Source organism: Choloepus didactylus, chromosome 8 (assembly GCF_015220235.1).
Source record: "Choloepus didactylus isolate mChoDid1 chromosome 8, mChoDid1.pri, whole genome shotgun sequence".
Classification (NCBI taxonomy): domain Eukaryota; kingdom Metazoa; phylum Chordata; class Mammalia; order Pilosa; family Megalonychidae; genus Choloepus; species Choloepus didactylus.
Genome location: NC_051314.1, coordinates 24,273,825 through 24,288,528, shown reverse-complemented (window position 1 = coordinate 24,288,528; position 14,704 = coordinate 24,273,825). Strand labels below are relative to the sequence as shown.

The following is a 14,704-nucleotide window of genomic DNA, read 5'->3' as shown; positions in this document are numbered from 1 at the left end:
ACTTGGAGATTATTTTTAGTTTCCAAGACATTATCAACTGGTTAACTTCAGTCTCTTGGTCTATGTACTATAAAACACTGCCAGTCCCAATATTCCATGGGATCCTGTTGCCTAAATCTTCCAGGAGAATACAATCCACATTACAGAAAAATCAACCACATTATGTTCCAGAATGGGACTGATTGTCAAAATATCAGAGCATATGCCCTTACCAATTCCTGACAATTAACTTTAGGAAGTAATTAAATCTTTATTGTTTTAACTATCTGGTAAAATAAATACGAATTATGGCTTAATGTATCTAAACTGCTAAGGATTTCTATTTAAAAGGTAAACTATGAAGTCCAAAAAATTGTCATCCTTACAAATACTTCAATATTTTAAGTCCTAAATTTAAAAATAAGATACATATTTTATAGAAGAAAGTAGTTATGAGTCCAAGAATAAATCTCCATCCCAAAACTCATAGATCATGTTGTAGATATAACATGAACACTTGCTAAATTATATTTTAAAATATTTTTTGTTACCTATGTAATAAAGCTTACTATGGAAAAAGTTAGAAAAAAAGACAAACAAAAGAAGAAAATAAAAATCACCTACAGTTATATCACCCAGAATTAAACTGCTGTGACATGTTGGTGTGTAGCCTTCCAGACATTTTTTAACATGCATGTCTTAAAAAATAAAACCTAGATCAAATTGTAAATGTAGTTTTCTTCACTTTTATTAAATTTTATTTTAATCAAACAAGCATGTGGATTATTTAAAAAGTGACAGTAGCAAAAAGATTAGAATAAAAGAAGTCTCCAGCTCCATCCCCAGTTCCTGCTCTCCACTGGCAACTATTTTCAACTTCTTTAGCTGTTTCTTTTGACATTTAATTCTATATCTTTAAATAACAGGTTTCTATTGTTATTTCTCAATTTTGAAATTTTAGACACTATCTAATGACTTCTTACTATAGCAGGTGAGGATTTAGTTTTCTTACACTTCTCCCCTGCTCTTACTCTTCCTTCCCTTCCCACTTTAGTCTCTTCACAATTCCCTTTCTCCCCTCAACCTGTCATTTTGCTTATATTATTGGAGTATTTAGAGTTTATATTATTTTAACTATGGAATTCTTCACAGTTTAGTTACAAAATGTATTATTAGATTTCCTCACTTGTACTTTTTTCTTTGCCTCATATTTTCTTTTAGTTTTTTCAGTATCTGTGCTGGTTTGTATCTATTATGTCACTCAGAAAAAGCCATATTCTTTGATGCAATCTTGTAGGGGCAGACGTATTAGTATTGATTAGGTTGGAACCTATTGGTTCAGTGTTTCCATGGAGATGTGACTCAATCAACTGTGGGTGAGACCTTTCATTGGATTATTTCCATGGAGATGTTGCCCCACCCATTCAGGGTGGATCTTTATTGGATCACTGGAGTACTTTAAAAAGAGCCACACAGGGCCAGACGCAGAGCAGGTGTGAGTAATGTTTTGGAGAGCAACCGAGAGTGACATTTTGAAGAGGAGCTGCAGCCTAGAGAGGAATGTCCTGGGAGAAAGCCATTTTGAAACCAGAACTCTAGAGCAGATGCCAGCCATGTGCCTTCCTGGCTAACAGAGGTTTTCCTGAAGCCATTGGCCATCCTTCAGCGAAGGTACCCGACTGTTGATGCCTTACCTCGGACACTTCATGGCCTTAAGACTGTAACTGTGTAACCAAATAAACCCCCTTTATAAAAGCCAATCCATTTCTGGTATCTTGCATTCTGGCAGCATTAGTAAACTGGAACAGTACCTATTACTAATTCACCCTCAAATTTGCAACAAAACTCAAAGCCTCTCAATACAGTCAAACTCACCAGGTAACCAATCAATGCCTATTTTTTTTAATTTTTTAATTTTTTTAGAAACATCCCTCCTTAACCTCACTGTTCTCTTACCAATCCATATGGTTTATTTCTAGGATGATAAATAGCTGCCCTCCTGCACCTTTCCTTTAATCCCTCCCATGTTGAATCTTGTTTGAAGAACTATAACCAAGTCCCAATATTTTCTGGGATACTGTTTGTCAGTCCCAATATTTCATGAGATCCTATTGTCCACATCTTCTAGGAAAAAGCAACCAATATGAGAGAAAAATGAACCACATGCTCTCACAGAGTGGATTTCCTCATTCTTTTGTCATCACTTGTATTGACTTACTCATTGTGATGAGACCACATCTTTGATTAGCTTTATATGAAAGAGCATGTGGGAAATAAATTTTTTGAGATCCTGCATGTCTGAAAATTTCTTTAGTCTACGCTTTAAATACTTCTTTGATACTATTGCTAAATTTTATGTTCAAAATAATGTTCCCTCAGAATTTTGAAGAAATCGCTTTTGGTGTTACTATTGATAAGTGTAATGTCATTCTCATTCCAAATCCTTCATGTGTAACTCCTTTTCCTTTCTTGAAGCTTTTGGGATTTCATGATGATGAGCTTTGGTTTGGCTCCCTCCTGCTCTAATCCATCAGGTGGGTACTTAATGGGCTCTTTCAATATGGAAACTCATGTTTTTCAGTTTAGGGAAATTTTATTATTTCTTTGATAATTTTCTCTTCTTATTGTTTGCCTCTTATTTCTTTCTGTTCCACTTTCCAGAAGTACCTCAACTCCATCTGCCAACCTTTCTACTGATGTTGTTTGTTTCACATATTTTTAAATTCCCAAGAACTCTTCCTTATTTTGTAAATCTTTCTTATTAGAGCATCCTGTTCCTGCATTCTGGATGCCATGGCTTCTCTTATTTATCTGGGTAAACCAATGATAGTTTTCTGAGGTTTTTCAAATGCCCCTGCATTTTCTTTAAGTACTGTCATTTTTTGATTGTCTCTGCTCTCATGTTAGAGGCCTTTATCAAATGTCTGTGTTCCTTTTGTGTCTAACCCTCTTTAAGGAGCACTGCAAAGCATACTTGGAGTCATCTTTGGGTGTTCATGAGCAGAGACTGTCAGCAGGTAGGCCTAACTGGAGCATGATCAGGCAGGCAAACAGCTCTTTCACTAAAGGACCCATAAGGGTCAGTATCTACAGGTCTTTTCTTTTGTGCTGGTGAGTCTCCCCCAAAAGGAATCATCTTAATCTTTTGCCTATGGATATAAGCCTGACTGCCTGCATTCCAAAGCAAAGAAGACGTGTGACAGGGTTCTCACTATTCAGTATGCAGATGTTCACTTAATCCTCAGTTTTCCATACAGTGCTTAATCTACATCCTCTCCTGTGCAGGTTTTTCTGAATCCAGAGCCCCTCTGATTTAGTCTCTCCAGAGTTAATTCTTGTCTTCTGCTAGGGTAGGAGGGGGCAGTCATCTGGGTGCTCAGACAAGAGGAAGGCTTTTGGAATTGAATGGCTCCTTACATGAACTTTCAACCAATCCTCTTCATTTCAGTCTTTTGAAGTACTCAGAGCCTCTAATTTTTCCATCTTTCTGGGGTTCTGAGGCTCACATCAGCTTTTTTCTTATGGGGGTCCCCTTGCCCTGCAGGTAGTTGGTGAAGTTTCAGCCTTCTCCATTCTGCTAGGTCATTTAACAATCATCCTTCTGATTCCTATCTTCCTAGTTTGTTGACGTCTCTAACCTACTGTCTGCTCTCCTCTCCTTTGGTCTTCATAGTTTTCTTATTTTTTTTTTCCATTTACTGTCATTTTAGTAGATTCAGGAAGAAAGAAGACGAATGTGTGTCAATCCAGCATGTTAAACAAGAAATTCACACTCTTTTCTAGCTTGTCTTTTTTCACAAAACGTGTAATGAGCATCTTTCCATATCAATAGAAAAGTTGATATGGCTGATTAGTAAATACTCTACTTTGTGACGTAAGTTATTATATGGCATAATTTGTTTGATCGATACCTGATTGTTAGATCTTTGACTTGTTCTTTCTCTCTTTTGTTACTGAAAACCCTACTGTGAAAAGGATCCTTGCAACTAAATCTTTTGCATACATCCTTAATTATATTTTATGTCCTGCCAGAGTCATAGAAGTAGAAGTAGCCAAATGGTATATACATTTCTAAGCTTCTGATACCTATGTGAGCAATGTACTATGCAAAATAAATAAGATACGTCCTTTTCAGGTTAAAACACACAGACACACAACACTAAATTTACTTATCAGTCTGGTAAGGATTTGGTTGGAGAGAAGTTTTAAAACTAGTAGGCTCAGGTTCTATACATCTACTAATTTTAATAACTCCTATCACTTATATTCCTTATTACTTGGGATAACAAAGGACTGGCTATATAAAATGATCCAAGAAATAAAACTGGGCAATTAATTTGTTTTAAAATACATATACATACATGCAATAAATATATTTTAATACTAACCTACTTATGATCATAGCTGTTATGACAGGCTCCCATCCTGAGTAGAGAACTGTCCTTGTGGCTGGGTGTTTGGCAGCTATTATAATCCAGATAGGAGTTAGAGCCAAGAAAAAGACACCAACTAACGGAGAAATGTAGTAATAAGTCTCTAAAATTAAAAAAGAGCATTTCAGTCTCTCTTCTCTCCATGTAGCAAATCTAAATCATTAAAAGTAAAAGTTTGTCAGAGGAGATGATGCTATCAAACATTTTAACATGCTGTATATTTTCTATAAATTTCAACCAAATTTTAAAACTGTAGATAATGTAAAATATTAAATAATAGATCTGAAAGCTAATACACATTAATTCAATAAACACTAATTAAAATAACAATATGACCCACACAGGAATGGCAATAATAAGAAAAGTAAAAGCTAACATTTATTTGGCACCTACAATTTACCAAGCACACTGTGATAAATGCTTCATATTCATCATCTCAGTTAACTGTCCCTACAACTATGAGGTAGACACTGTTATTATTTCTATTTTATGAGAATTGGCTTAGAGCTCACATACATAGTTAAGGAACAGCAGTGTTGGGGTAAAAAACACATCTATCTGACATCAGAGTTAGTGCTCTTAACTTTAAGCTAAAAAATCAATTAGGATATTGGTTTTGCCCACAAGGATCTTATAGTACAGGCATTTTGTGTAATATTGGCTCATTTATTGATAACAGATACTTGCTCAACCACTACACAGAGCTCCAAGATCAAAAAAAAAAAGAACTGAAAAACTAGGTTTAAAAATTTTAACAGATTTCTTCACTGCAGATTTCTTCACTACTCAGAACCTTTAACAGGCTGGGATAGAATATAGTACCCTGTACTAACCATATTTTGACCAGAAAAACTCTGGTGCCATAGTAAGTCAGACTATCTAGCTTTACAACTATTTTAACCTTAAGCTTCAATTTTAATAATCACAAGAATACATCAATTACTTAATTATAAATTTTGAATTAGAATCAGTATACTGATCTGTTACTTTAATGAGCCAAATTACAAGTGTATGTGTATGTGTGTATATGTCTGTATTGTGGTGGTTAGGTTCATGTGTCAACTCGGCCAGGTGATGGTGCTCAGTTGTATGGTCAAGGAAGAACTGGCCTGTTACTGCAAGGACATTTTGTGGCTGGTTAATTAAATCATCATTTAATTGATTGTATCTGTGACTGATTACATCTATGATCAGCTAAGGGAATGTCTTCTACAATGAGAGAATCCAATCAGATGGATTTAATCCAATCAATTGAAGACTTTTAAGAGAGAACTTTCACTTCTTCAGCCAGCCAGCCAGCCTCTCCTGGGTTGTTCATCAAAGACCTTCATTGGAGTTGCCAGCTCACAGCCTGCCCTACGGGATTTGGACTTGTGCATCCCCACAGTTGCATGAGACACTTTTATAAAATCTCATATTTACAGATATCTCCTGTTGGTTCTGTTTCCCTAGAGAACCCGGACTATATGGTACATATAGAATACTTACTGCCTCTTTAGTATAAAATTACTAATACCATAAGTTTGATTCTCAAATGCATTTATATTTAATTCTAAATCTCCTTGGGGTTAAAAGTTGTCTATCCATGAACAATTATGTCATACCTAGCCACTTTTGGTGATATTTTAGCTGATCAAGATTTTATTATCAGTCAGGATATTCCTGGATTCTTCTTAGTGACTCTAATACTTAATGTATACAGTAGAGACTTCATTACTTAGAGACAAATTTGATCTCAGTTCTCATAGCCTATAGCGTTAGATATGAGTTGTGTCACTAAATTTTTCTATCTCACAGAATTCTACAACCCCTACCCAAGCTCTTATCTTCGACTGAAGTTTTCTTTTCTTTTGCATCTTAAGATATTTAAGCATCGTATTTAGTCATGCTCACCCATGACTAAAGATCGTTGAGCTAGACGGAAACTCAATTTTTTTCTTTTATTTCCTATCAGAAAGGACCAAAAATTATTAAGGATATTAAAATAATGTCCAAACAAATTTTATTCTCATGATTTTGTCTGAATTTGCTATCATATCTTCACAATAATTCCACTAGCAAAATTCATTTTAATGTTTTCTTCCATTTAAAGGAATATGACTAACGCTATATTCAGTGGCATTTTCTCCATGATTTTTAAAAAGCCTTTAATTGTTGAATGGATTCCCAGTTCCTCTTTCTAAGCCATTAGCTACAGACAAATAACATCTCAATTAGGAGATATTCTTATCTCGTAAAACAACTAAGGTTGCCAGCAATCTCCTTCTAGTATCAGATAGAAACAAGAAGCATTAAAATCCAGCTAAACACAAATGAAAAGGACTGCTTTGCTAGGTCAGATCATCTCAATATTTCATTCTCTGTAAGGAGAATGAATGTCAGGTTTTAAAGGAGTTATCCTCAACATTAAATCTCTTGAAGAATATCTGAAGTTGAAAAAAGCAACTTCCACCCTAACCTCAGAATCAATGCCCCGAATTTTCAGAGGGAAAACATTTTTCAGGAAAAAAACTAAAAGTGATGAGTGGGCAGTTCCTTGAAAAGTTAAGCATTGAGTTACCATATGACCCAGCAATTCCACATACACACACAAACACATTCAAGAGAACTGAAACATGTTCACACAAAAACCTGTACATGAATGTTCAAAGCAGCTTTATTCACAGTAGCCAAGAAGTAGAAACAACCCAATACCCATCAACTTATAAATGGATAAACACAAATGGGGTAAAATGTTAACAGGTGAACTTGGGTAAAGAGTGCAGAAGTGTTTTTTGGTACTATTTTAGTTTTTGCAACTATTCTGTAAATTTAAAATGATCTCCACATAATAAATTTTTATAAGTTATTTTAAGAGTAGGAAAACCATGATAAAACCAGATTTTCCAAAATGATTTACAGGAAATGTATTTGATTCCAATTTCCTGCCAAATCTAACATGTCCATTCCTACCAAACGGGACCATATGTATAATTATATAAGACCCTCCTAACTTTTCCCTGGCTAACTTCTAATCTAATTCTGATAGAGAAACAAATTACAATTACAGAAAAAGAGAAGATGTTACAAATACTCCTTCTTTTAGTATATCTTGGTATTTTATAGATGTCATAAAACTAAAAGAATTACTTTTAGAAACCCATTAATGGGATTTAGTGAGTTTGTACAGGCTGGAGTGATCCCAATACCTCCCAGAGTGATACGGGCAGAGAATATAAGTCCCCCCACCCCCACCCCAGAGAGCCTCTTTTTTTTTTTGCTCAGATGTGGCCCCCTCACACTCTAAGCCCACTCGGCAGGTGAACTCACTACCCTTTCCCCTACATGGGACTTGACATCCAGGGGTGTAAATCCCCCTGGCAACATGGGAAATGACTCCTGGAAATGAGCTTGGACCCAGCATTGTGGGACTGAGAGGATCTTCTTGACCAAAAAGGGGAAGAGAGATGAAACAAAATAAGATTCCAGTGGCTGAGAGATTTCAAATGGAGTCGAGAGGTCACTCTGGAGGGTATTCCTATGTGCTATATAGATAACACCTTTTAGTCTTTAGTGTGTTGGAATGGCTAGAGGGAAATACCTGAAGCTGTCAAACTGCAACACAGTGACCTTGATTCTCGAAGACAATTGTAACTATGTAGATTGCATAGTGTGACTGTGTGATTGTGAAAACTTTGTGGCTCACACTCCCTTTATCCAGTGAATGGACAGATGAGTGGAAAAATGGGGGCAAAAAGTAGATGAAGAATAGAATGGGATGGAGGGGATGGAAAGATTTAGATGATCTTTTTTGCTTTTATTCTTATTTTGGAGTAGGGAAAAGTTTCAAAAATTGATTCTAGTGATGAACGCACAACTGTATGATGATGCTATGAATAATTGATTGTACACTGTGGATGACTATAGGGTTTGTGAATACATCTCAATTAAACTGTATTTTTAAAAAAGTAAATGAACAATGGGGGGGAATGGGATGTTTTGGATGTTCTTTTTTCTTTTAATTTTGATTTTTTTTTTGGAGTAATGAAAATGTTCAAAGTTTGTGGTGATGAAAGCACAACTATATGACAATACTGTGAACAACTGTTTGTACACTTTGAATGATTGTATGTTAAGTGATTATATCTCAATAAAATTGCATAAAAATATGCCATTTGATAATAAAACAACAGTTAAAATAACAACAACAACAAAAAAGAAACCCACTAATGACACGACCAGCAAGAGAAAATTGTTAAAGTTCTTCCTTATAAATGAAACACACTTTAGAAATTCTGGTTAAAATAATATTTTGTATTAATTCTGGGTATATCATAGTAAGTATTGTGGAAAACCAAATAATACTCCCCAAAGATATCCATGTTCTAATCTCCAGAACCTGTGAATGTTACCTTATATGACAAATGGAACTTTGCAGATGTCATTAAGTCAAGTATCATGAGATGGCAATATTATCCTGGATTATCTGGGTGAGACCTAAATGTACTCACAAGTATCCTTATTATAAGAGGTAGGCAGAGGGAGATTTGAATATAGAGGAGGAAAAGGCAGGCAATGTGACCACAGAAGCAGAGACTGGATGATGTGCCCACAAGCCAAGGAATGCCAGCAGCCACCAGAAGGTGCAAAGAACACATTCTCCTTTAATCTCCAGAAGGAACCAGCCCTGTCAACACCTGTTTTTAGTCATGTAAGACTGATTTCAGACTTCTGGCTTCCAGAACTGTTAAATTTCTCTTGTTTTATGTCACTAAGTTCATGGTAATTTGCTACAGCAGCAATAGGAAACTAATACAGGTATATAAAAAGGTTTTTGGAATTTTAAGCCTAATAAATATCCATGTACATTAGCACTGATTCCATAATACAGACAAACTACAGGAAAGTAAGGACTAACAAAGTGGTTCAAACTGCTATGAGTCCCCTTAATTGCCAAATATATAACTGCTTCTGATTCATAGCTCTTTTACCTTTTTCTAGATTGTTGGTGACATTTTCTAACTACTGTTATATAATTTCATTAATTGCACTCATTATTCTCACCTCATATCCTTCTGAAATTTGTAGCTTCTGTAAGTGGTAGTTTTTATACATTAGCTGTTTCCATGTGAACAACAAAGCAATTGGCCTTATAAGTAACAGGATTTTCTAAATGCTCTTCATAACAACCATCAGAATTTTCCAGTAAACTAACATTCTAGGAATCACTCTAAACCAAGATGGTACAGCACTAAAAATCTGAAGCAGAGTGACATGCAAGATAAATTTAGAGTCTACCCATGTCACATTATCAAGGCAGTGATATTCTAGAATGTCCTGTAAATAATCAGGTGGCATCCTGTTAGTCTCCAGAGGACTGAAATAACCTGAGGATGACTGCTGTTGCTCACAGCTTCAACTAAGCTATCTTTTAAAAGTTAACCTTGGAAAATGAGGAATCAATCAACATTTCGCTTCTCAGATCTTGCCTAGAATGAAAATAGCTAATAATTGTTCAAATCAATAAACATTATGTATATACAAGAATTATGCAGCCATGTACTTACAAATAACTGAAAAAGAGTTTTTAAAATCCTTTTAAAATTATGCAAACTGGAAGAAAGAAAGGGCAACAACCATTATGTACAGGTCTTTCAGTTGCTGGCCCAACTTTAGATCTTAAATAGCCTTTAAAGATCACTATGTGTTTTCTCAGCATGAATGAATAAATACATTTATAGTTTTGCTGCAAACCACACACACCAAAGCAAACCATAATCCAAAGCTTAGCTCTAAACTAGCTTTCTATGTCCTCTTCTATTTCCATTTGAAATAAGTCTTTCTAGCCATATGTTGTTGTTTTTATTTTCATAGTTATACTACTCTCTAGATGATTTTTTGCCAAGGCAAGATACCCTTCCAATATTTCTCTCATACTATGTCCTCATCAAAAGTATCTTTTTTTGTTACTATCTATTATATTGGAAAATTGCTGTGCCAAAATCATTCAAACAGATATCTATCTTCTCTCTTCCATGCATATACAATTTAAAAGATTGGATAATCTTTTAAAGGGAATAAAACATTTGATAAAGTGCTAATTATTAAAAATCTACCACGTAAATAGTACTATCGGGTGCTACAAAAAAAAAATAAATGAATAACACAATTTTGTCCTCAAGAAGCTTTTATCTCATAATTGAAGGTACTGCATTTACACATAAAGCAATGATGACCAAACAAATATAAAGAATATCAACAAGGTGCTATAGGGCTTCAGAGGAGAAAAAGATCAACTAAGATTAGAAAAATCTATGAATTCAACCTTGACAAATGAGAAGGATTCTGACTGGTCTTGATGGGGTGAGGGTGGGGGAGGGGAACGACACAGAAAGAACTCACAGGCAGTATATGAAAATCAGGAAAAATCTGAGTTGGCTAGAGTAAAAGGTACAAGAAAGGGAGGTACAGGGGGGACCTTAAGAAGTAAGTTTCTGCTAACTCCAAGAGAAGCTAAATACCTAGCTAAAAACTTTGTTCACTAAGCAGCAGAGATTGAGGGTGACTATAAAAAATAAAATCAGTAGGTGCAAATAAAGCTTTGCGCTTGTTTGTTTTGTTCTTTTTCAGAAATGGAGAGGGGAAGGGCAGGGGGGATTCCATATTTACTTCAGATTCAGATCTCAAATAGGAGTTACTTTCACTCCAGGACTCACCAGACACCAAACGTCTCCCCAAAAAATGCCATATATGGCAAAGAGACAAACCGGAAACTGACTCTAAGGTTTTTTGAACCATAACGTGAAATAAACCAGCAAAGTTTATCAAGACCAAAAGAGAAGTAGCACACTGAATGAATATAGAACGTGTCTTAGTGTGTGTATCAAAGCTAACAGAACACAAGGGGGCTCAAATTCAGTTCAGAATATACAAAATTCTGAGAAGTGAGACTTTTCTCAACATCCAATTCTTTGATAGCTATATAATATATGGCTTCCATTACAGTCCAAAGCCTATAGCTGCTAAGAAATCTTCTTTTTATCTATAAAGACTGCTAAGTGTTTCCAATATAGTTAAGGAATTAAAATTTTAATTTCAAGGGCTAGGCTTCTTAGCATGATAAATGGAGTCTCGGAATTTAAATGTGCCTGTTTCTAATCTTTGTATTCAGAATACAATTATACTAGGCTAAAACCAACGATATTAGGAGGCCCCCTAGTGCTCATAATGCAGACACTTTAGTAGGGTCTGACACTTCAGAAATACCTCAAAGGTTACATTAACTATGCAATCAATCAGATGACCTATTTTAAGATAAAAGATCCTGTTTTAATTATTTCACCCTGAATTATTTGAGTCAATTTTCAAAGGATTAGAAAAGCCTAAGCAAATTTCATTAATAAAATTATTTTAAAACTTAATGAAAAAATTGAATGATACTGCGACAATCATTCTATTTCATTTTAAAATTTCTTGACCCAGTTAAACTATGAATGCATAAATATGTAACACTTAAACTTTGGATGGCAACACATTATATGACTATGTCTTAAAAGGAGAGTTTATCTATCACTGGTGCAATTTAAAATACAAAATTTTAAAAGTCAGCACGCAATATTTTCCTAAACAGTGGATTTACTTCCTGGAATCTCATACTACTTTGTATGTATCATTATCACAATTGCCATGCTTATAAAAGATAACATTCTTCAATGCCATTCTCTTCTTACTTTCTTACTACTGTGGCTTCAACTGACAAGTCATCCTGGTATTTAGCAAGCAGCTGTAAAATGTGTGACAAATGACTTAAGGATAATTTAAGTACCCAAAATTTCAAATGATATACTTCTTAAAAAAATGTGTATATAGAGAGGAACCCACCCCATAACTACTACCAAATTCCCCAACCCTACCCCTCATCCCCAATGTTCCTTGCCAGACTCATAGGATTTCCGTCCTCTTAATAATATTGGAAAGAAACCCTTCATGCTTTTCTTCTCCTCCTCCTTAAAGTGAAAGAGACTTATTTAATTGGTAAGATTGGGGAAAGGGACACTAAGCATGTTGTGCTGTTTTGGATATATTATGTCCCCCAAAAAGCCATGCTCTTTAATGCAATCTTGTGGGAGCAGATTTATTAGTCTTTTGATTAGGGTGTGTTCTAGTTTGCTAATGCTGAAGAATGCAAAACACCAGAGATGGATTGGCTTTTATAAAAAGGAGATTTATTTGGCTACACAGTTACAGTCTTAAGGCCATAAAGTGTCCAAGGTAACACATCAGTAATCGGGTACCTTCACTGGAGGATGGCCAATGGCGTCCAGAAAACCTCTGTTAGCTGGGAAGGCACGTGGCTGGCATCTGCTCCAAAGTTCTGGTTTCAAAATGGCTTTCTCCCAGGACGTTCCTCTCTAGCAAGCTTGCTCCTCTTCAAAACGTCACTCACAGCTGCACTGAGTTCCTTCTCTTTGAGTCAGCTCATTTATATGGCTCCACTGATCAAGTCCCACCCTGAATGGGTGGGGCCATGCCTCCATGGGAATATCTCATCAGAGTCATCACCCACAGCTGGGTGGGGCACATTCCAAGTAAATCTAATCAGCACCAAAATGACTGCCCCACAAGACTACATCAAAGATAATGGCATTTGGGGGACACAATACATTCAAACTGGCACAGGGTGGAACCTTTTGATTCAGTGTCTCCATGGATGTGATTCACCCAACTGTGGGTGATATTTTGATTAGATTATTTCCATGGAGATGTGGCCCCACCCATTCAGGGTGGGTCTCGATTAGTTCACTGGAGTATTTAAGAGAGAGGCTAAGAGCCAACATGGACCCAGATGCTTGCTGATGCTTGGAGATGCCTGGAGATGCAGACAGAAGGATGTTTGGGGATGCTAAGCAAAGAGATGAAGCCCAGAGTTTGCCCCACAGAAGCTAAGAGAGGACTCCAGATGCTTAGAGAGAAGACCACTGGAATCAAGCTGAAAGCAAAGCAACCCAGAAGCACAGGATTAGCAGACGCCACCCACTTGCCATCCCAGCTAACAGGTATTCTGGACACCATCAGCCATTCTTCAGTGAAGGTATACTCTTGTTGATGCCTTAATCTGGACACTTTTATGACCTTTGGACTGTAAATTTATAACCAAATAAACCCCCTTTATAAAAGCCAATCCATTTCCGGTATTTTGCATAATGGCAGCTCTAGTAAACTGGAACGCATGCCTAACTTATGCCCTTACTGGCTTTCTCTTTTTGGATCCAGCATACTGGTGACCTTCTCCTTTCCCCAGTACAGTTAGCAGTTCCTGTGGAGGGTGAGGTCTTCAGTTGTCCAGGCGATTGCCTGTGAGTGGATGGGTGAGTTTAATGGAGTAGGGGAGGAATATTAAACAACATTCTGTAATACCAGTCACCAGCTAATATTTCAATCCTTGCCCTCAACATCTATTTTTAGATTTTATAAGAATTTAGAGAAGGAGATATGTAGGGCATATTATCACCCCAACAATATACATTAAAGTAGATTTGAGGTCATCCCTTAAACAATGTAACTCTCATTTTATGTTCTTTGTTAGAATGGAAGAGGGGAATTGCGCATGACTCTGAACATACTTGAAGGTGTATCATTCCTTGTATATTTTATAATAACAGCAACAGAAAGCCAATACCTATGAGAACACGATCTTCCATGTAGGCCATTAAGCATTTATTACCTTATACATTACTTTAAGAAGATACTTCTTTAACTCCTAAATAAGAAAACATTTCTTTGAACATATATATCAAGTCTTATTAAATATTGCTTTTGTCATTCATTTTTTTAATATTCTAAATAAATCTTCCTTTGATATTGCCAAAATCAAGCTTGTAAGTATTCAAAGGGTTAAAATCCTTTCTTTCGTTTAAGAACATACATCAGAGACTCTTACTCTCTCAACCAAAGTGTACTTTAGATTTATTTTGAAGTACACCATAAATCTGATAGAATCCATGAAAACATATTAAGAAATGTTAATAAATGTTTGCTTCTTGTTGGCTGATAAACTATCCTACCTTTTTCTTTTATTACTGTGGATTTCTGTTCTCTTTTTTGCATTTTAAAAAAATGAAACCACAACCAACTTTTAGCACTAAACCCATGCTGGTTTATTTGCTATTAGCAGTAGTCCCAGAATATAAATTTTCATTGAAATTTATAGAATTCATTAGATTCTATAAGTACTCTATCACTATTTATCAGGAATTCACATATATGACTCCAACTTCACAGCATTCAGGCTAATTTTCATGGTGATATTTTTC

The 14,704-nt window shown here is 35.7% G+C and overlaps 1 protein-coding gene across 3 annotated transcripts in view; it reads right to left on the bottom strand.

Moving 5' to 3' along the window:
- The window catches only part of SLC41A2 (solute carrier family 41 member 2), a 183,505-nt gene that overhangs the window by 76,374 nt on the left and 92,427 nt on the right, over positions 1–14,704 (bottom strand). For all 3 annotated transcript variants that reach the window (XM_037845913.1, XM_037845914.1, XM_037845912.1), the window contains exon 7: positions 4,368–4,515. In XM_037845913.1, the coding sequence (XP_037701841.1) occupies positions 4,368–4,515 (148 nt within the window). The remainder of the gene's footprint in view (positions 1–4,367; positions 4,516–14,704) is intronic.